Below are 21,946 nucleotides of genomic sequence, written 5' to 3' on the forward strand. Positions count from 1 at the left end.
TTTCAGAACTGAAACATGCATTTTCCTTTTTTCTTTTGGTCCTTTTGGTGAGGGGTGGGGAGTCAAGTGATGAACGTTCGGTTTACAAGGACTAGAATTACGAAAATTTACTTCCTTAAATGTTTAGAAGAGATCTAACAATGAGAGCATTTACTTTTTAGGTAAATTAATTTTTCCTTAAACTATACTCCTTTTACACTTTTCCTCATAAACTATGAGAATGTATACTTACTTCTCTAAACTATTACTCATGAAATGGGATATAAAGTGTTACATGAGCAATATTTTAGAGGAGTAATTGTGTACTCTCATAATTTATGGAGGCAAGTGTTATGTGGATAATAGTTTATGAGAGTAAACATGTTTTTTCCTAGTTTAGGGGGTAAGTGTAAAAAAAAGTATATGCATTAGAGGAATGAAGTGTAATTTCCTTTTTATGCTGCAGTGCTAAAAAAGTAATCTATCTGTTATCTTTTGTGTTCTTCATACTCCAATAAAGCAGAGGTTTGTTGATTTATTCAATAAAGTTTTATCCAAGTGGTTGGATAAGTATTCACAATCCAGGTTGTTAAAAAAAATCTATTTTACAACTTCAAAACCTATTTTATCTATTTTACCATTTCATTTTACAACTCACTTAACATCTTAGTTTTTATTTTTACATACAATTCATTAAAATAATATAAAAAATTATATTTACAACTCATGAGTGAGAGAGATGCAGAAGTATGAGAGAGAGAGAGAGAGAGTAAAATATCTATATTTGTTTACAGCTCATGAACAATAGGGTTGTATATGTATACAAATTACCATTCACCGTTGCTAAAAAATTTTAGATACTCATACATGAGTAAAGCTATGTTTTCTTTTCCCAATTATTGAATGATCAAAAAAAGAAAATGGTTGGTGTCGAATATTCAAATTCTCTTTTCCCAATTATTAAATGATAATAAAAAAATGGTTGGTATAAAATATTCAAATTCTCTTTCTCCAATTATTGAATGATCGGGAAAAATAAAAGTAAGCGGATAAGTTTACTTCTAAATTAAATTAGAAGAAAAAGAAGTGTCCAACTAGAAAGGAAAATGCTTGGTAAGAGAGTGTAATTAAGTGTGTGTGTTCAATAGTTAGTTTGTTTCTAAATAAAATAATATAAAATAAATCCTACAACTACAAACTATTTTACAACATTTTTTACAAACTTCCGATGTAGTAAGTAGTTATTAGTAAATTAAAAATTGATGTTAATAGTGGATCCATATCAACATTTTGTAAAAATATTATAAAATAGTTTATAACTATAGAAAATGATGGCTTTTCCTCATTTGTATCGGATTCAACTTTTCATGAACATGGCTATATTATTATGTACATTGCCAACATATTTGTATTTAACCAAATATATTTGCATTTTATTGGTATGATACACACAAGTAGTGAATTCTAAAGCCCAACCTTACTTCCACATTGCTTTTTTTTTTTTTTTTTGATAAGTAAGAATGACATATACAAAAAGCTACTCCATGCATGAAGAACATAGAGCAAACCCAAAAAATACAAGAAGAAAAAAACAGAGAAAAAACAAAAAAGAGAACCAAACAACAAAATAATTACAAAAGAAAAATGGAGCTAAGGAAAGAAGGGAGAGAATCACTAGTCGTGAGTCCCTATGCCCGAGACCAGTCAAAAAGAGTCTCACTAAAAGAAGTAAGCATCTGATCACCAGAGCTATCCAAGTCCTCAAAAGTCCGCCGATTCTGCTCCTTCCAAATACACCATAGGATGCACAACGGAACTAAGTTCCAAATTTGAGACAAGTGCTTCCTCAACCAATTCCACCAGCCAAAAAGCAAATCTGGGATCGATCTAGGTATAACCCAAGACAAGCCAAAAGTTATAAAGACAAAACTCCATAACTGATAAGCCATTTCACAATGAAGAAGTAAGTGGTCTACCCTCTCCACAATGACGGCACATAATGCACTAATCCACAAAATCTAATCTCCTCAATCTCAAGTTATCACCCGTTAGGATCTTATTCCAAGCTACACACCAAACAAAAAAAGAAACTTGCCTAGGGGCCTTTGCTCTCCATATAGCTTTCCAAGGAAAGACAATTGAGCGAGAATCCCTTAATTTGTTATAATACAACCGGATGTCAAATTCCTCATTAGGCTTCAACTTCCATCTCATCTGGTCTCCAACATCCATTGGAGGAGTATTAGGTCCTAATAAACGAAGAAAATGCAGTCCTTCATCCATCTCCCAATCATAAAATTCTCTAATAAAACGAACATCCCAAATTCTTCTCTCCTCCGCCTCCTGCCTTGATAAAGAAGCTCCTACATATACCTCCTTATCAATGGCAATACCATACAACCTTGGGAAAGCCAATTGAAAAGGTTGATCCCCATACCACCCATCCTGCCAAAACCTCACTCTATTCCCCAACCTAACAACAAACTGGCAATTTTTACTGAAATCCTCTCAACCCATGCGAATACCTCTCCATAAACCACACCCATGAACTCCCCTACCCAGCTTTGAGGTCCATCCCCCCCATTCTTCCCCATATTTTAAAGCTACCACCCTCCTCCATAACCGATCCTCTTCCTTCTCAAACCGCCACAACCATTTCCCCAATAAGACCTTATTGAAAGTAGTAAGTTTCCTTATCCCCAAGCCACCATTGGCTATAGACGCATAAACTTTATCCCATCCTACTAGATAAATCTTGCTATCACCCTATAGAAAGTCCCTTTGCAACTTTTCAATTTTATTAGCCACATGAATAGGAATGGTGAATAATGATAGAAAATAAGTAGGAAGACTAGATAGCGTACTATTGAGTAACATCAATCAACCCCCCTTAAACAAGTACAGCTTCTTCCACCCAGCTAATTTCCGCTTAATTTTTTCCAAAATTGGATTCCAAATTGAAGGGGAATTATGTGAAGCCCCCACAACGGCATGCCAAGATAAGACATAGGCAAAGTTCCAACTCTACAGCCCAAAATTTCAACCAGGACATGCACATTAACAACCTCCCCTATTGGAACCATTTCACTCTTGTGCACATTGACCTTCAAACCTATTACTGCCTGAAAACTAAGTAACAACAACCGAATATGAAGAATTTGCTCCACATCTGCATCACAAAATAGAATAGTATCGTCTGCAAACAATAGATGTGAAACACATTCCCAACCACCCCTCCTACCCTCAACTTTAAAACCGCAGATCAAACCAACTCCCTCCACTCTTCTCAAAATCCTACTAAACACTTCCATCATGATCAAAAACAGCATAGGAGATAAAGGATCCCCTTATCTTAAACCCCTTGAACTACCAAAGAAATCAACTGGAGATCCATTAATCAAAACAGAGAACTGAATTATGGATATACAAGTACGAATCCACTTACACCACTTCACTCCAAAGCTCATTCTATTCAACAAATACAGCAAAGCCTCCCAATTCACATAATCGTAGGCTTTCTCAATATCAAGTTTACAAATGACTCCAGGAACTCTACTCTTCCCTTGGCTATCCACACACTCATTCGCAATAAGAACTGAGTCAAGGATTTGTCCCCCACCCACAAAGATATTATGAGTCTCAGATATCAACTGATCTAAAACCACTCTCAAACAATTTGCCAAGATCTTAGCCAAGATTTTCTACACACTCCCCACCAAGCTAATAGGGCGGAAATCTCTAATATTAGAGACATCATGCTTTTTAGGAATTAATGCAATGAAGGTAGCATTAAGGGATTTTTCAAACTTACAATGTTGAAAAAACTCTTCAAAGACCACTAGGACGTCTTTCTCCACTACTCTCCAACAATGATGATAAAACGCCATAGTAAACCCATCTGGACCTAGAGCTTTGTCACTTTCTAAGTCACTTACAACTTGAAGAATCTCCTCTCTCTCAAACTTCCTTTCAAGCCAAACCCTCTCCATATCCCCAATACGATCAAAGTCCAAACGTTCCACAAAAGGCCTCCACCCCTCAGTCTCCTTGTACAAATTTTTATAAAATTGTACTACTTGATTCGTTAACTTGGATTCCTCCTCAAAAACTACCCCATCCACCTCTAAGGTCCTCAGAAGATTAAACCTTCTATGGGAGTTAGCCATTTTGTGGAAAAACTTGGTGTTATTATCCCTTTCCTTGATACATAACATCCTAGATTTTTGTCTCCAGGAAATTTCTTTCAAAGAAAGAAGATGCTCCACCTGGGACCTCAAATCTGCCCTATGACATTTCTCCCCATCAATGAGATCAAAATCCCCTTCCTTAGCGTCTAATGTTTTCAACTCCTCCAATAATTGCTTCTTTTAACGCTCTACATTACCAAACTCTCGGCAATCCATTGAACAATGTCCTCTTTCAGAGCCTTTAGTTTTTTTCCAAGCACGAAACTAGGTGTACCTATAAAAGAATGCCGATTCCACCAAGATTGAACTCTATCCACAAATCCCTCCGTCTTTAACCACATATTTTCGAATCTGAATGGACTTTTCCCCCTTGCCATTCCACTTTCCTCCAAGAGAATTGGACAATGATCTGAGATAGGACAGGGTAAAATCCTTTGAATAACATCTAGGAAATGGTCCTCCTAATCTGGAGTGACCAAAGCTTTATCAATCCTAGACATCGATGGTTGATCAATACCACTTGACCATGTAAAACTACCTCCTTCCTAAGGCAAATCAACCAAGTTAAGATCCTCAACAAATTCAGAGAATTTTTCCATAACTAGGGTCAAACGTGTCTCACCCCTATGCTCAATAGGAAAGCTACCCACCAACTCATCCCACATGTGACCCCTCTCGTTATTCTCATTTGGGCCATAAACGCCTGAGCATGCCCATATAAAACCGTCCCCCACCCCTTGCCACTTTATTGAAATTGAGAAAGTACTAACCATAACCTCCACCTTATCCAAAACCCTTTTATCCCACATAAGCAAAATACCATCAGCAGTCCGATCAGCCTCCAAAACAGCCCAATCCACATATGGACAGCTCCACAAACTACAAACCAGCTGTCTATTCATGCTAGCAATTTTCGTCTCTTGTAGACAAAACAACATCACACTTCCACTCCCGCAACAAATTCTTCACCACAAGTCATTTCCGAGGATCATTTAAACCTCTAACATTTCACGAAAGCATTTTTATCTTCATAAACACAAAAATATCCCCAACTACTGACACCAGCACAAGACCACCCTCTATCTCCTGTCATAATTCACCAAAGAGATTAAGTTTTGCAACTTTCTACGTCCCTTGTTTTTGGACTTAGCCACTTTTTTTGCTACTCGTTGCTTTCCTGTGTAACACATTGGCTGCCTCCATCATAGTTTCTAGCCTCTGTAAGAGAGCAATGCACAACTTCTCATGTCGAGTCATTAACAACCCAACCAATTTACTGAAATCAGGAATTTTGTGTTTCACCCACCCAGAAATATCTAACTTAGTCTCAATACTCAACACCTTAGTGACCTCCTCTAACTTTGCCGAATTTGTCAACGCACTCGGAGCAATGATTTGCAGAGATAAACAAACTGACAATTCTGTTTCACCAAAACCCACAGAAAAATCAGCTGCATCCTCCACAAGCATAACGTCCCTAGGAAGGTTTAAGAGTTCCTTACAATAAGAGGAAGTAACCTCCTGACCCAATACTCCAAAACCCAGTGACCCAGCTCACAAAAACTCCAAAAAAAGATCGGGAAAAGGATGTCCAACCAAACGCAACACTAATTTGAGAGTCACCGTCCTCTTACCTTCAGAAATCAACCCACCCGACAACATATTGGAGCCCAAACTACTGTTCCGGTCAGAGCTAAACCTGAAAACCATCGTCAGAGGAGACTCGATGCACCCCGACACTTCTACCGACGAAGCACAACACTGACACTCCACCTATATCGGAAAAACAGGACTCATCAGAGGCACCGAGAAGCTCTTTCCTCCATTCTCGACTTGAACCTATTCCTTCTGTGTCCTCACAGGACCTCTAGCCACCTGTATCGACATCTTAAAGCTCGTCGAAATCACCAATGTGCTCTCCTCAACCTTCTCGTGAATATCGGTTGAGAAGATAGGCCCTACAAATTTATTGGAACATTCTCCAGGCTCAAAAGTTTTTGGGCTTATGGTATTTGGGCCTAAACTAGACTAACTAATTGGCAGTTGGGCTGCCAATTTGTTAGAGCCCAAACCCAGCTTACCCTTGCCAAGTTCCTTACAAGCCCGTGTTACCCATTTAAAATTCTTTACTCCCCCTTTATTTCTATCCCAAGAAACCCGTCTCCTTCCTTTCACATCAATCTCCACGATTAGACCACTCCCTATCCAGCATGATCTCCTTAAATCACTCATCTTCCCAATTTCATTTGCTTTTGAATTCAAACTAAAACTTGATGTGATACGTTTCCTATTTTCTGCCGAATTTTGCTCACCTAAATCTGTCTCCACATTAATGCACTGTTCCCTCCTATCCCCTCCTCCCACCACCATCGTATCAGGCTTGCCCACCGGAAAATCCCCCACTTTAGCACCTGTAAATCTCGAATTCATCGCCAACAATCCCCTTGACTGATTCTGCCTCTCCACAGACTCCCCTTGAATCATATTTTTATCTTTATCCTTGGTTGTAATATGTTGTGACTGAGTCACATCCCTTGGCTGCACCTGACCCTTCAAGATCTCAACAAAAGACCGAGAGGGATGAAGCCCCAACATTCTCCTCTATGGCAGGGACACAAATTTGGCCTGGCCTGAACCACCTCAAACATATTGGTCAAGCCCAAAGACCTTCCAACCATTTTGTGCTTTGCCTCCAGGAATTATGACAGATCTTCTACGCCTGCCAACTTTGAGTTCAAACACTAAAAGGAACTGACCAAAGGAATTTGATCATCGCTATAAAGTGTACGCAATGTCTACTTTCCTAAGTGTAAAAAACTGTTTGGGATTGATTCTGACCACCGTGTGTTCTATATTCTTCATCAACCATAATGCTACATTCTTGCCCATGAATACTAACTTCATGAAGTGTTTGCCCTGTTCAAAAATACGTAAGGAGAAAAATTTTCCACCTTCCTCAACCACCAATTGAAAAGGCTTAAATTCAATGAAAAAACTACGAATTCCACCCATACTTAAACCCCTAACCCTTCTTAAACCTTATGTTGAAATTAGACAAAGTGCATTCCTTGAAGAAGTGAATGTCAACCACAATTTGAAAGAAACAGGAATTCTAGTGTTCCACCGGAAAACCAACTTTGCAGGAACTTTGAATGGAACACCATGGAAAAATCAACCCATTTGTCAATTTTTTTTTGTATTTTCTACAGGTGAAGTATCGTTTGAATTAGAGCTTATTAGCAAAATACATTTGTTTGAAATGACTATTCGTCTTTTGGACCAAGGTTTCTCAAATACTGGGGGAAAAAAGATACAACAAATTAAACATCCATTCACAACCACATGACATTGCCAAGCTTAAAATTGTTAAGATAGAGTAATCTAAGTCTACACAAGAAACCTGCGAAAAGACAAGTACAGAACTCTAATAGCCTAGCAACCAACAATCCAGAAATTGATTACAAAACAGTTGTGAGAGAGCCGAATTGATGTAAATGACAGGAACTTCACAGCCACAAGCCTTTTGTATCAGGATCTGTCACAATACCAGAAAAGGGTGTTATTAACTACATAATCTCACCAAGAGCCTTGTAGCTCAACTAGTTACGCACCTTCTAGTGTTTTTAACAGAGACATTCAAGATTCAAATCACCCCTCACCCGTTGTAACTATCAAATTATCACCAAAAACAATACACAATCTCATGCAAAATGCTTTCCAAGATACATGGACTGTACAATAAGTCAATAACCCAATTTCCTTGCCCCCCAAAAAAAAAAAGATTTGGTGCATATTTAAATGAATCAAAGTGTAACCAAGAAACCAGATACCTACCCGTCAAGAACAAATTTCAAGTGATGTGACAAATAAAAAAGTGAGGAAGTCCTCAATCAAACAACCGTTGTAGCTTTCTCTACAATCTCTGGTAGCTTTTGAGGGGAGCCATTTATCAGATTGGCGTCCTTGGCATCCACTTCTTCCTCATATGCAGCTGCATGAACACCAAGGGCAGCACGACCAGACGGGTCAGGATTTTTTGACCACGCAGCGTCCCATTCCACAGCTTTTGCTGTACTGCATGCTACACTAGGACCTCCAGGAACTGTTGACCTTGCAGCATTCTGTTCAGAAACGGCAAATTGAAAATAAGTATTTGTAATAAAATTTTAAAGATAATGTATACAATAGTCAGCACTCAGCAGGCACAGCAGGCAACACTCCAGTAGATATTGATCTTCCATTTAATTGAAAATAAGGTGTGGGAAAAGAAAAGGAGAAAATTTAGAAATTTAGAACTGTGACTTCAACATTGCACCTTCAAGATGAGAATGGAAGAAAATCTAACACCACAGATGGTAGATTAAAGATAATGATAAACAAAAACAAGCAAATATACACCACTCTAACTCTCATTGGAAACATGCAAAGACCAACCTTAGGATAGAACTTCTCAAATATAGACCTATAGTAGTATGCTTCCTTTGTGGCAGGAGTATTTTCAGGGTAAATAAAGCTTGCGTTCGTCAACATTGCATCTGTTACCTGGCCAGTAATGAACAGAAAAATGAGAAATAATCATATGCAGCCAAGGAAGAAGTATCACTTATATTTCATGATCTGGAAAGTCAAAAAAAGTTAACTACAGCTCTGGTTCCAAATGGTATATGGCAACACAACTGATTAAGCAATATAACTCATATCACCAATCCCACAAATTCAAACTATGCATACTTGTTTGTTTGCATGATCCTTCAAGCCGTCAATCCAACTGTACCCAACACCATCACTAAACTGTTCCTTCTGCCTGTATAATATGTGCTATAACCAAAAAACAAAGAATTCCAACAATTATTGCACAAATATTACATATTCAAGTCAAATATAAGAAGATGTAGGGAAAAAATAAAAAAACAAAACATGTAAGAAGTTTGGGCGGAATGATGGATGGGAATGTAGCAAAAGTGCAATAACCCCAACCTTTGGCAAATATGGATTATGTTCATCATCGAATGCATTGCGTAGGATCCACTTTTCAATTCTTCCAAGATCAGGCCTGATCTGTCATTGCAAATACATGGAAGTAACTAATAGGTACATTCAAAACAAAAGAGGGGGGGGGGGGGGTGTTTACATATACAGATTTCAGAGCAATTGCCATCATAAATGGACAATTAGTTTCAGAATGGTGTTTCATTTGACATCATAATCTTTAAATGGATATAAAAATAATTTAGAGATTTCTTAACGATCTCCCCTACCCTATTTCAATTCTTGAGGCGCCTATACTGAAATAAGCACCATATACTAGGATACTTCCTACCCCTAAGAGTAAAGAAAATCCAGAATAGTAAGAAATGGAACTCGAGATGCATATTCAATCATCATGGGCCGTAAGAATTAGAAACAGAAGCACAGAAAGCAACCAAGAAAAATCAAAATTTTAATATGTGTTGATATGCACTAAGGTGTGTAGATATAAATGCCAATGGCAAACACCAGCTAATAGATAGTTTTCTAAAAATAACAACCATAAATTCCTTAAATTTTTTTATAGGTAGGTAGCCACTAACGGTTATTGCATTCTGATCACATATTATATCTGAACTGCTCTGCAGGTTAAAACTGTGAAAACAAAATGTACAACCAGAGTCAACATGTGTGATACCAATTTCCACTCAGGATCAATGCTCATAGCAACGTTGATGAATTCTTTATCTAAAAAGGGTACACGAGCTTCAAGACCCCAAGCTGAAGTTGATTTATTGGCCCTCAGGCAGTCATACAGATGAAGAGATTTAATCTGTTGCAGTATCACAAAATGTCAAATAATAACACGGTAGTATAACGGAATCCAGCAATTTTACATGCACACAATGATCTACCACAAAAAACTGAAAAAGGCACTGTGTGGATACCTTTTGACATGTTTCTTGGTGAAACTCCTCCTTGTTAGGCGCCTTGTGGAAGTACAAGTAACCCCCAAAGATTTCGTCTGAACCTTCCCCAGAAAGAACCATTTTCACTCCCAAAGATTTAATTTTTCGAGACATGAGAAACATTGGTGTGCTAGCTCTGATAGTTGTAACATCATATGTTTCAATATGGTAAATGACTTCCTCAAGTGCATCAATGCCTTCCTGAAATGCCAAAGAGAAGAAACATTTCTCATATACTTGAACTAAACAAATCTGAGCCTTTTGCCCCCCTTGTGGGGAAAAAAAGGAGGGAAACCATAAGTAATTACCTGAACAGTGAAGTGAAACTCATGATGGCGAGTTCCAAGATAATCTGCTACCTCTCTGGCAGCTTTCAGATCAGGAGAACCCTGAATATTAGAAAATGGAAAAGGAGCACATAAACATATAAAAGGATAATCCATAACCATAAATCTAATAAAAAATTAATTTCAGGTTAACAATCAAGAGACACATAAACTAGCAAATTCTTGTCTCAGTAACACCAAATTTTGCACATGTAAGATAAACAATTAAGACGTCAATAACCAGGTCAATTTCACACTATTCTGCATCAACTTTTTAACACCCTTTACAGAGGTCACACAGCAGATCAAAGTCAGTGACTATAATAATCTATAGATACCACTAGAAGCACTCAGACAGCTGTTTTAATAGCCATTGGACATAAGCCAGCCAATATCCAAGCATGGGATAAAGATAGTAACCCAGAAATCACCACATGAGCTTGCTTGGAATCATCACCAAACATTGGAGAAAACTTTCAAACCAAATTTCATTCATCCATGATCAACTATTTAAAATAGTGAGTCCAGGGCCTTTTGGGCTTTTAATTGGCTTTCCAAATTACATCCAACATGAAAACAAACTAACTCATAATTAGATTACATAAGATTTGGAATTAATCAACCAGGTCCAACAAAATCAATCAGCATTAATAGGTCCAAACTGTTGGTTTCACCTGTAGGCATTTGCCTAGAAGGTGATTGTAGTGATTACATTTTATCATATCAACACATTGTGCAATCAAAATCTGCATGCACTAATAAAAGTTTTAAAATAAATAAAAATTTTATAACAATAGGTAACAAAACAACATGCAAAATCAATTATAAAATTTTTTTTAAAAAACAACATACAAAATTATCTTCATAGATTCCATTTTATTTTCCTCACCTAAAAATTTGTGTAACTAGAATCATTAAAGCCTGTCCTAGACACAAAAGAATAAAAAGATAAAAGAGGAAGGACTAAAAATAATAACCAAGTACTATTACCTTCAAACCAACGCAAAAGGTGTGCAACTGTGATCCCCACTGACAAGCAGCTTCTAGTTCTACCATATGGCGGCTAGCCACTGCAGCAACAAGAGAGGAGTCCAGTCCTCCGGACAAAAGTACACCAAATGGTACATCTGTCATAAGTCTCTTTACCACAGCCTAAATGAATTTGATACCAAAAAACAAGATGGATGAAGTTAAAAACACTAAGTATTCATTTAGTATGAATAGCACACAGGAAGCAATTAATATAGAAAATCAGTAACATCCAAGATGACCAAGAAAATAAGATCAACTAAACTGGTATATTTCACAAATTCAAAGAGGATAAACTAATTGCCCTACAAGTTAAGAACAAAAATAATAGCACTAGAATTTAAACAAGCACAAGTTCAGAGCATGCCTTCTTAAAGGTCTCACGTAGAAGTATGGGATCATATGGAGTTGAGGGTATCTGCTCTGAAAACCATGGTGGGTTATACCATCTTCTAAGTGCTCCTGTCAACATGTTACAGATTATAAAATAAACAGTTCATAAAACACCTAACACATCTAAGTACAAAGTTTAAAATTTCTAAAATTAATCATAATGTCTTGAGTTCCCCCACAACCAAAAAAAAAAAAAAAATTGTAAAATAAATTTCAGACACAATCTTTTTTTGTTATAAAAAAACATAACCAACTTTGACCATTAACAATATGATTATAAATTTTTCTGAAAAAACTTCAGGAACATTCCATAAAAGGCATTAATAAAATAATCCTCATTAACATGAATTGGAGCTTCAAATCCAAAACAGATTTCAGAATTTAGACCAACCCAGAACAAAAATTAGTCCATCAACTTTGAGAATGCATAACCAATACTATATTTAATCAAAAGAGAACTTTGCTCTTCACTAGCTCTGTAGATGTATACCCTGTTTGCTGGAATATAGATGCCCAGGGAGAAAAGACATGAATCTTTCACAATCATCACTCAGAGCCTTCATTTCTGAAGCAAACCATACCGATCCTACAAAATATGATCAACCATTAATTAAAGTATGTGGTCCTCACTAAGATTTTGAAAAATAAAATATCAGATTAAATGGCAAGCTCTAGATGAAGTACAAAACAAAAGTTTAAGTATCAACTGAGCCAAACTGGGTAAACTTTAAATTACCACTAATTTAAGATCTCACTAAAGCCGAGGAAATGGGAACTTAGAAGCATTGTAGTTTTTTCCCATGATCAAGCCCATCTTATATGCAACATACCCCACTTATTAGAAATGATTAAAGTCAACAAAGATTACAACTAGTATTTTTTAAACTTGAGAAATATATAATAATAAATAAAACATAATTAATCAAGAACAGGAACAAATGTCAAAGTAGAAAGATAATAAAACAAAAAAACAAAAAAAACCTCCTTGCCATCCCTTGTTGACGTTAACAAAGTAGTTTATCTTCTCAAATCTATTAGGCTTCACTAAAACAAGTAAACCACAAAGGCATATAAATGAAACAGGAATAAACATACTAGTGCTCTTATATGAGCAACATTGACCACAAGACGAGATATCAGTATTACCATGTAAAAAATGTCTAGAACCAGAATGGTTTTTATAAGCATAAAAGTATTAATGTATCAACAATGAAAATTATAAATTAAGACTGAATCTACAGGAACCTAAATATTGGGAGCCAAGCAAGATTAAATAATGCTTGGGACATCCCTCATACCAGCTCTATAAGATAGGAAAGGAGACCAATATATGATAGCCAACAACTTTTAATATTCCACTTAGATCTAGCCCGTTAGGAATAAATGCCCCTAGATTACTCCGCAATTGGTTCTAGCGGGTAGGGTCAGTTGCTTGTAGGTTTTACTATCTAGAGACGAGTCCCAAGGGCTCTTCTTTAGAAACTTCCCTACGGCATTCAAAATATATATAAATATATATATATATATATATATATCCACCTAGATCTTAAGAGAAAGAAATTCCTCATACCAAAATGAAGTTACATACCATCAAGACCCCAACCGATATATAGTGGGGTAATACCAATAGCGTCACGAGCTGCAATAAAACTGTTGTCCCGGGTGTCAAGAAGAACAAAGGAGAACATGCCATCCAACATGTCCACAAAATCTTCTCCATACTCTTCATACTGGAAAGATAAGTAGCTAAGTTCTCAATTGCTTATAATAAGAAGTATGAGCACAAAATCTAAATAGGTTTTCAATTACTTACAAGATGGGCAATCACTTCACAGTCGCTTCCAGTTCGGAACTGATGAGACTTCAGCTTCTCTCTCAATTGTTTGTGGTTATATATCTCACCATTAACCTAAGGACAGAGTTCCAAAATTCTAAGATGAGGACCATGAAGCTTTGTCCGTATAGTTATAATTTTTTTTTGTTACATAGATAGGTAAAATTTCATTGACTAAAACAGAGACACCACCCAGCACACGGGATATGTGCAAGGTGCGACATATAGTAAGAAAAGGTTTCTACCAATTCAGTATGAAACACTAAATGCAATTGTATTGTATTTTTATGAGTTTTGGCCCGAGGGGAGAGGGAATGGGAGATTCGAACTAGCAACCTCCACCCCATGAGGCATGGTCCCAAATCAATTGTGCTACTCTTTGGGGTTACCAAATGGCATTGTTAAAGAGAATAAAAGCTTAAAACTAAATATTATTGATAAGAACCATGAACGATTACAAAGAACGCACAAATCACTTTTATCCAAATACAATATTGTAAGTTTACATTTCTACATTATCCAGGTTCTACCATCTTAAAGTTCATCCAAAGTCTACCAAAATCAACATGTACATTCAAAATTTTCTCTATAAATTTTTTTAAGGGGCTTTATAGTTTTCCAATAGCTTTAAAACTAGAAATAAAAAAGATAAAAATAAAAAACTTTTATAGTTTTATTAGACAAAACTAGACATATGATGTTCCTTGAAGGCCTTTGAAATTATCAATCTTGTTGTGTATGCTGTGTCTATGAACTTGTTATCAATTATCCTCAATGCCTAGCACATATGTGAGGGGGGAAAAAACAAGAGCAACGATCGAGACACAATTTTTTTCACAACTTTCTTAAGGTGGCAAGTTGTGATTGGTTACTTTCACATGGGCACATCACTGACCGCACTTTTATTATGTACCCATCACAACATGCCACTGCGATTGCCTAACACTTGATGAAAATTCTAGTGTCACTAGATTTATTGAAAAAAAAAAAAAAAAAAACACAATAGATATAGAATATACCGTGACAACAACGGTCTTGTCTTCGTTGTATAGTGGCTGATCGCCGGAAGTAGGGTCTACGATAGCTAATCGTTGATGAGCAAGATAACAGTTTCCATGACAATGCAAGCCACTCCAATCAGGACCTCTATGGCGCAACCTACACTTCCAAATAAATCGAAAACAAACACGATTACTGTTAGTGTTATAGGCATTTCATTGTCTCTCATATAAAAAAATTATTAAAAAAAAAAAAAAAAAAAACAAAGCCAACATGTACTTGGAATCCCAAATCCCCCCACAAAAAGAATAAAATAACAACGATCAAAATTGAAATTAATTTTGCATTTTTGGTTAGGCAAAGTAAAATAGAGCGTCTGATATTGCCAGCTTATTTAACTTTTTGTTGATTGCTTTTTATATAGGCTACGTTATAAAAAGCTGTACATAAATAAAAATGATCATTTTAGAATTGGGAAACGCTTATATATGTATGTGTGCATGCATGTTTGTATCGAGCTTGAAATGATAGAAATGGCTGAATTTGGTTGAGAAAAATGTGATCGTATAAAATGTATTCTTAATAGAACCAAACATCAAAAATTTCAAAACCATGATTCATGACCATTTCATATCAAAAGAAGAAAAAAAAGAAGAAGCATTTTTTAGAGAGAATTTGAAAACCTGCGAGACAATTCGATGATGCGAGAGCGCTTGGCTTGAGAGTTGTCAATGCAACCGAAGACGGCGAGAATTCCACACATGGCTGGGCTGGCGGCTTCTCTTTCTCTCTGTCTCTCTGTGCAGGACTGTGTGTGTTTGTGTGACAGAAAATGGAGGAGAGAATTGAGAATTGAGAGTGGAGGCTTGGTTTAGGTAGGGAATCCAGTGGGATTTTGTGGTATTATATATGATCACAGCCGTTGATTCTGACTCAGTCTTTCAAAAGATTCCGATTCCTTTTTCTTTATTTTAATTACCGACTAGGGTTTAGGGCGTGATCCTCTGGCGAATCGAATCTACGCAAGTCAAGCTACTTTTTACTTTTTTAGTACTGTCTGTGTTACCTTATATCTAGCTCTAATTAAATATATATATATATGGTAAGCTAACAGAGCACGACGCCTTTGGGTCTTTTTCTTTTTTTCTTTTTTTGGACAATTCATATCAGCTTCATGTTCATGTTAATCAGATTATCTAAAATTTTCTTAATTATTTTAATTTTTTCAATTACTATAATCATCATCTTCCGTTCTCTTACTTTATGGTCAGAACAGGTAAAAAAAAGAATAAAAAATAAATAGTGTCAATATAAAATTACACGATTACTATAACAATTATATATTTTTACACAATTTTGTATAAACTAATGTGAGTAAATTTTGGACTTAATTAGCTAAAATGTGATAACTTTTTTTATTATACAAGCACACTAATGTGACACTTTGATCGGTTTATTTCAAAGTAAAATATTTTAAAATATTTAAATATTTTACATGTAAAATATTTCGAGTTTCGACAACCTAATTGCTAGCACATGTTATCGACGGTTACCCAACACACAGCTAGTGTAGTGACCTAACCACCAAATAGAGGGAGGGTTTTGGTAAAATATTTTACAAAGTTTTTAAAAATAAAACATTTTACAACTTTTTTATAAAATATCTTACTATTAACAACAAATACTTTATGACCACATTTTACATGTAAACAAACTTGAAAATAGGAAAACACTCCAAGGAAAAAAATTTACTTCAAACAAATGAAACGTATTATTAGAATCAATTTGGCAAAGCTATTGTGGAATTTCTCACCCTGGTATATCTAATCACGATCTGAATCCTCTTCGTTACACTTTTTAAAGATTATTTAATGGTTTAGGGTTGGGATTTGTTACCTTGTATAAAAGATAATAATTAATGTTAATTAAATTTTTTTTGCAAGTCAAATATGAACACCCTAAATTATATGTAAAGCCGCTATTGAGGGTGCAAGGCCCATTGAAGGGTTTGGGACCTTGGGTGGTGAGTTCAGTAAAAAAAAAATGTCACTTTTAATAAATTCTTTTGATGTTTTTAAATTCTAATAATGACCATTCATCAGTCAAAAAAGTATCAGAGTGTTTTGCCATTATGAAATTTTCACGAAATTACATGTAATTGAAAAACAAAACTACCATTAATGGATAACCGACTATCAAGTTATGGTGGGTTCCAGTTAGTTCAACTGGTAAAATCTCTAATGGTTGTATAAGAAATCTGGGATTCAATCCCCACCTACACCAAAAACCGATTGATGTCTTGGTCTGATGATAAAGAGTTATTATCAGGAGCGGATATCATAGGTTGAAACTCTCTCTCAAAAAAAAAAAAACCTATCAACTTATGGTATGTGTAGGGACACGATTTGTTTAACGGCCCATGAGTGACGTTGGGCTCGTATGTAAAGGACCCCAACAATATGATTTGTAGAGAGTGGGCTTGAAAGACATGACCTTGGGCACAGGTGAACGGTTTTATCATGGCGTCTATGGTAATTCTTATATGGGCGGGCCTGGCTTAACTAGCTAAGCCTTCCATTGGTACGGGTTGTGGGACTCCAGTCCTCGGACGCTGTCCTAGGACCCTTATATCCTTTCCCTTTTCCATTTTTTCCGGGGGAGAGGCCTCCTTTCCTTCTGGGGAGTTCTTCCTTTTATATCCGTGTTTCTTCTCCTTCTTCAAGTTCACTTGTAAGTCTCACCCTTTTTTCGGGGTGCAGACCTGTCCTGTCAACCCATACTCCAGTATGGTTTGGGGTCGCCGGAAAAGTTAAAGGGTATGGTTTAGAGCATGGACTTGTCAGATACAGTGCTTGGTATTATGATATTGGTAGTTTTTTCTCTTACCCTGCCCCTGAACTCAGTTTCCCCCCTTCCTCAGGCATTTCGTGAGGTGCCGAGCAGGAGGTTGTCCTCGGCAATGGTTCTCCTCGGTGTGGGCCCTAGCCCCTGGGCCCCCATGTAGAATGGGCCTGGGCCGCGAATTCACTAGCCCCACAGTATGTTTTTCTTCTTTAAAAATAGGTTATGGTATATTTCAAAATTAAAACCTTTTTTTTATGAGTAATGTTACACGCACAAACTATTTTACATTATTTTTATAAAATGTTGATATAGCCAACATTTTATTGGTTTTCATCTAAACCCACCATTAATATCACTTTTTCATTTACTAATAATCACTCACCACATCAGCAGTTTATAATTTTTTTTTTAAATAATTTGTATCTCTAGCATTATTTTACTAATGGTTATCAATAGTCTCTTCACACAGTGACATTACCCAATTCTTGTATAAAGGAGAATTTAAGTTCGAATTCTCCATCCCTACTTTGTATTAATTAAAACAAAAAAAACAAAAAAGGAAATAGTAATGTGTAAATTTTTTTAAGGCATAAACGTCACATATAAATGTCTCGGTCAAGCTTATGTATTGGTATTGCTTTTGCTAGCTTTATTTGTTAAAAGTCAACAAATAAGGCTAGGCAAACACATGCGTCTTGACAAATTGTCAATCAACTTGTGTATTTAAGGAGTTGTCTTATAAGATTCTCAAAAAAAAAAAAGAGGAGTTGTCTTATATTTTTCTTTTCTTTTCTTCTCTTTTCTTTTCTTTATTAGGGGAGGTGGGGAGAGGGCACTTACTAGTTTGGTCTTTTAACTATTAGAAAGTCCAATTTGATCATTCAATTATGAGATAGGTTTAAGTTACACATAGTATAACTCTTTAGAATTACACATTTTTTAAACTATTGAATTTAAGTATATCTAACGGTTAAAAAAAGACTATAATTATTACAAATATTCTTATTATAATCTAATTAATTACCTTTATTTATTACCTTCTAAACTTATTTGTAAACCCAAAAAAAGTTTGACTTTTGACTCTCTCATTTATGTTTCTCTCTCTCTTTCTCCTCCACCACCTCCACAGGTTGCCGGCAGATATATATATATCTTTTCACTGACATTGATATATACACCTATATGACTATATCTCTCCTTCTCTCTCTCAACTTAAACGGACTCTCTCTCTTCGTCTTAGACGAGATTTGGGTTACCAATGAACTTGAGATAGCATAAAGAGTTTATAAAGTTTCATGAAACTTCAATAGTTCAATAGATAATGGAACATGATTCTCCAAAAAAAAAAAGATAATGAACATATGGTCCCTTTTGACTTTTTTTGAATTAAGCAATTCGAAACAAGATCAGTACTAGATTAATTCTAGGAAATCCGAGCTTCCTTAGAATTCAATCTGGATAAAAGTTCACATATTTTATTTCATAATGCCTTGGCTTTATTTATACATGTGACAGCAACATGCAAAGACTAAAATCAAGGAATATATATGTATATATTCCTTGGTTTGTGAGTTCACATATTCAACGTGCAAAGACTAAAGTTCACATAATAATATCTGGTTTGTGAGTTCACTAACAATAGAGGCTTGTTTTTTTTTTTTTTTTTTGGCAACTTGTAGAGGTGGAACAATGGTGGAGGAGCAATAATGGAGAAGACAGAGAAACGTAGAGAGAGAGAGAGAGTCAAAAGTTTTTGGGTTTAGAGACAGATTTAGAATGTAATAAATGAGGGTAATTAATGAGATCTTAATAAAAATATTTGTAATAATGAAGGGTTTTTTTTAACCGTTGGATCTACTTAAATCCAATGGTTTAAAAAATGTGTAATTCTAAAGAGTTACACTAGGTGTAACTTGAACCCATCTATTTAATTATTAATGGTATCGATTTAGTCCATTAATTCTTAAAATTTAGTCAATTTCATTACTGGGTCTTATCTCTACCTAAATTTTAACAAATTTAATAGATGAAATTTGCATGATTTTAGATTTTTTTCACTTTTCATAATAACCTTTCAGCGTAAGCCCTATTTGCCAAATTAGTTAAGGACAACATTAACTTGATTTTGAAAGTTTGGGGATTAAATTGAAACAGTTAATAGTTGAATAACTAAATTGAACTTTACCCAATACTTGAAGGATTAAATAGTAATTTAATTATTATTTTTCCATATTACCTGTGGGGACCGGCCCAAAATAACAGGCTGGGCCCTAGGCCCGTCCGAGGACGCAGCCCATCTGAGGAGCCAGCATGACCCAAGCAATTCTTATTCAGGACCACTGGGGCAAAGAAAACATGTCCAATGAGTAATTTCTCCTGGGATACTGCAAAAACCGGAGCAAAGGTACATCCAAGCCATTACAGTCCATCTTCTAAATACGTAAAAAGGAAGGAAACCCGAAATATCTCAGCAAATGCTGCCACCACCACATTAAATGCATTACAACAACTCTCCTGGCCGCATTAATGTGGAGAAGACCCTTGAACAGTACTACCTTGGCTACCGCAACTCACAAAGAACTGAGAGAGATGTCTGATGGGACAGGTGCTCAAGTGGGGGTTTGGATGATCAACAAGTGTAAAACCTAGATGATTGAAAATGGCCTATATAATATGTAAAAGTCCCCCAAGAGAAGGGGATGAGAAAAAGAAATGAGAGAATACTGTAGCATGGAGAGGAGCCTTACAGGATTGATCTGTATCTATTAATCAAGTTTTTAGCTCTATCATTCCGGGTGACCTTTCAACATAATAGCATTTGTTCTTATACGTGTGTTCCCTTAACCCATGCCACAATCCGTTTAAACTTACTTAAACCGAGTTCTTTAGCCCATACTCTACAAGAATTCATTGTATTAGGTTTTTTGGACCAAGGCTTGTAACAACAAGAATTTGGTTACTAAATTGTGCCCCTACATTACCCTTAAGTTTTCTTTTTGAAAAAAGTTAACGAATGTTTTAAGAGCAATGGTTTATAAACTATTTCAAAAAACATTTTTATGAAAAAAGAAGAAGAATTTTTTAACAGCTTTTTATATTTCTCATGAAAGTGGTATAAAAAATTTCATAAAATTGTTAATTAACAAATATCCTAAGAGCACCTATTAAACCGGACCCTTTATTTTTTAACACTCTTGTTATGTAGGCATTGCTAAAAAGTCCGTGATGGCATCAAGCTAATATCTGAGGTCACAAACATAAACAATTGAATTAACAACCATTATATAAAATAAATGAATAATAGCCATTCTAGACTTCTTCTTTTTTTTTTTCCTTTTATTGGGAGGGAGTAGAGGAGGAGAATGTATAAATAATTGCAACACCTCTCTCACAAATGGTGGACTCTATACACTTGTGGTACCCGCATATTATAAGAGAGATACTTCTTAAACTCGTCCCATAAGATAATTTTCTAAGAGAGAGATTGATAATGATGATATTTATTTATGTCTTATAAAAAATAAAAAATTCTTACATCAATTAAGCATGCCATTTCATCATCCATCTCACAAATTTCTCATAAAAATTAATGGAATTTAGCATCCGTTTAACTTTTTTATACAATATAATTAAATAAGAAGTAAGAAGGTATTACTTACTGTGGGGGCCAATTAGCCAGAAGGTACTATTAAAACTGTACGAGTTGGGCCTATGGCCCAATCCGAGGATATTTACTAGTCCGAGGATGGTCAAATAAGGTTATTATGAGAATAGTAGAAGAAAAAGAAGTAAGGATTGTATATGATAGTCCAAAATATGTCTGAGGAGAAAAGTCATCTCGAAAATAGAGATCCGAGGTCAGTAGAAATGTTCTATCATCTTGAACATCTTTCAAGATTGCATCACGGTTAGAAGTCAGACATTGGATAAGGGAAGAGTAAAGGGAGGCAACAAATATCTACAAAAATTGTTATCTCCATATTAAATGCATCCCAGCTAACTCTTTGGCCGCATTAATGTGGAGATGATATATGAACAATGGTGAAGCAGCCTTATAGCTACTAGTTGAAGGTTCTGGGAGGTGTTGGATGGGACAAGAAGAAGTTCCTAGAACCTAACATACACGTGTGTGGTGGGGATAATACCAAGATTATAATATATAGCATGGAGAGGTGGCCTAAAGAGGGGGATCGAAAAACCAAGAAATCTTTGTAATAATCCTTTGAACTCTTGTAACCTTGATCATCAACTTAACATTATAACATAGCTCCTCGGACTGTGCCGAGGACAGATTTTCTCACTTTACTTGTGTTTGATTTTCTTAAAAAAAAATTGTTATTGTCTTTCTTACCGAATAGAACTAGTTCTTTCACCCACGCTCTACAAATTCATTGTTTGGGCCCGTTGGGCTAAAACCCA

At 35.8% G+C, this 21,946-nt stretch overlaps 1 protein-coding gene across 1 annotated transcript; it reads right to left on the reverse strand.

Moving 5' to 3' along the window:
• Positions 1-7,486: 7,486 nt before the first annotated feature.
• On the reverse strand, positions 7,487-15,681 carry LOC126732360 (asparagine synthetase [glutamine-hydrolyzing] 3). The gene is made up of 15 exons (XM_050435150.1): positions 15,367-15,681; positions 14,704-14,842; positions 13,664-13,759; positions 13,439-13,580; positions 12,341-12,436; positions 11,825-11,919; positions 11,419-11,580; positions 10,411-10,491; positions 10,082-10,303; positions 9,832-9,966; positions 9,144-9,224; positions 8,898-8,984; positions 8,601-8,708; positions 8,001-8,287; positions 7,487-7,701 (listed from the first exon to the last, which is right to left on the reverse strand). The coding sequence occupies exons 1-14, from the start codon at positions 15,444-15,446 to the stop codon at positions 8,057-8,059; spliced, it is 1,755 nt and encodes a 584-aa protein (XP_050291107.1). The 5' UTR covers positions 15,447-15,681; the 3' UTR covers positions 7,487-7,701; positions 8,001-8,056.
• Between the last annotated feature and the right edge of the window lie 6,265 nt (positions 15,682-21,946).

The sequence above is a fragment of the Quercus robur genome, chromosome 6, assembly GCF_932294415.1.
Source record: "Quercus robur chromosome 6, dhQueRobu3.1, whole genome shotgun sequence".
NCBI lineage: Eukaryota > Viridiplantae > Streptophyta > Magnoliopsida > Fagales > Fagaceae > Quercus > Quercus robur.

Coding starts and splice junctions, on each gene's coding strand:
- LOC126732360 (XM_050435150.1), bottom strand. CDS start 15,446: ATGTGTGGAATTCTCGCCGTCTTCGGTTGCATTGACAACTCTCAAGCC. Junction 11,920..12,340: donor TCTATATTCCAGCAAACAGG/GTATACATCTAC, acceptor ACATGTTGACAG/GAGCACTTAGAAGATGGTAT. Junction 10,304..10,410: donor AGTTTCACTTCACTGTTCAG/GTAATTACTTAT, acceptor TTGGCATTTCAG/GAAGGCATTGATGCACTTGA.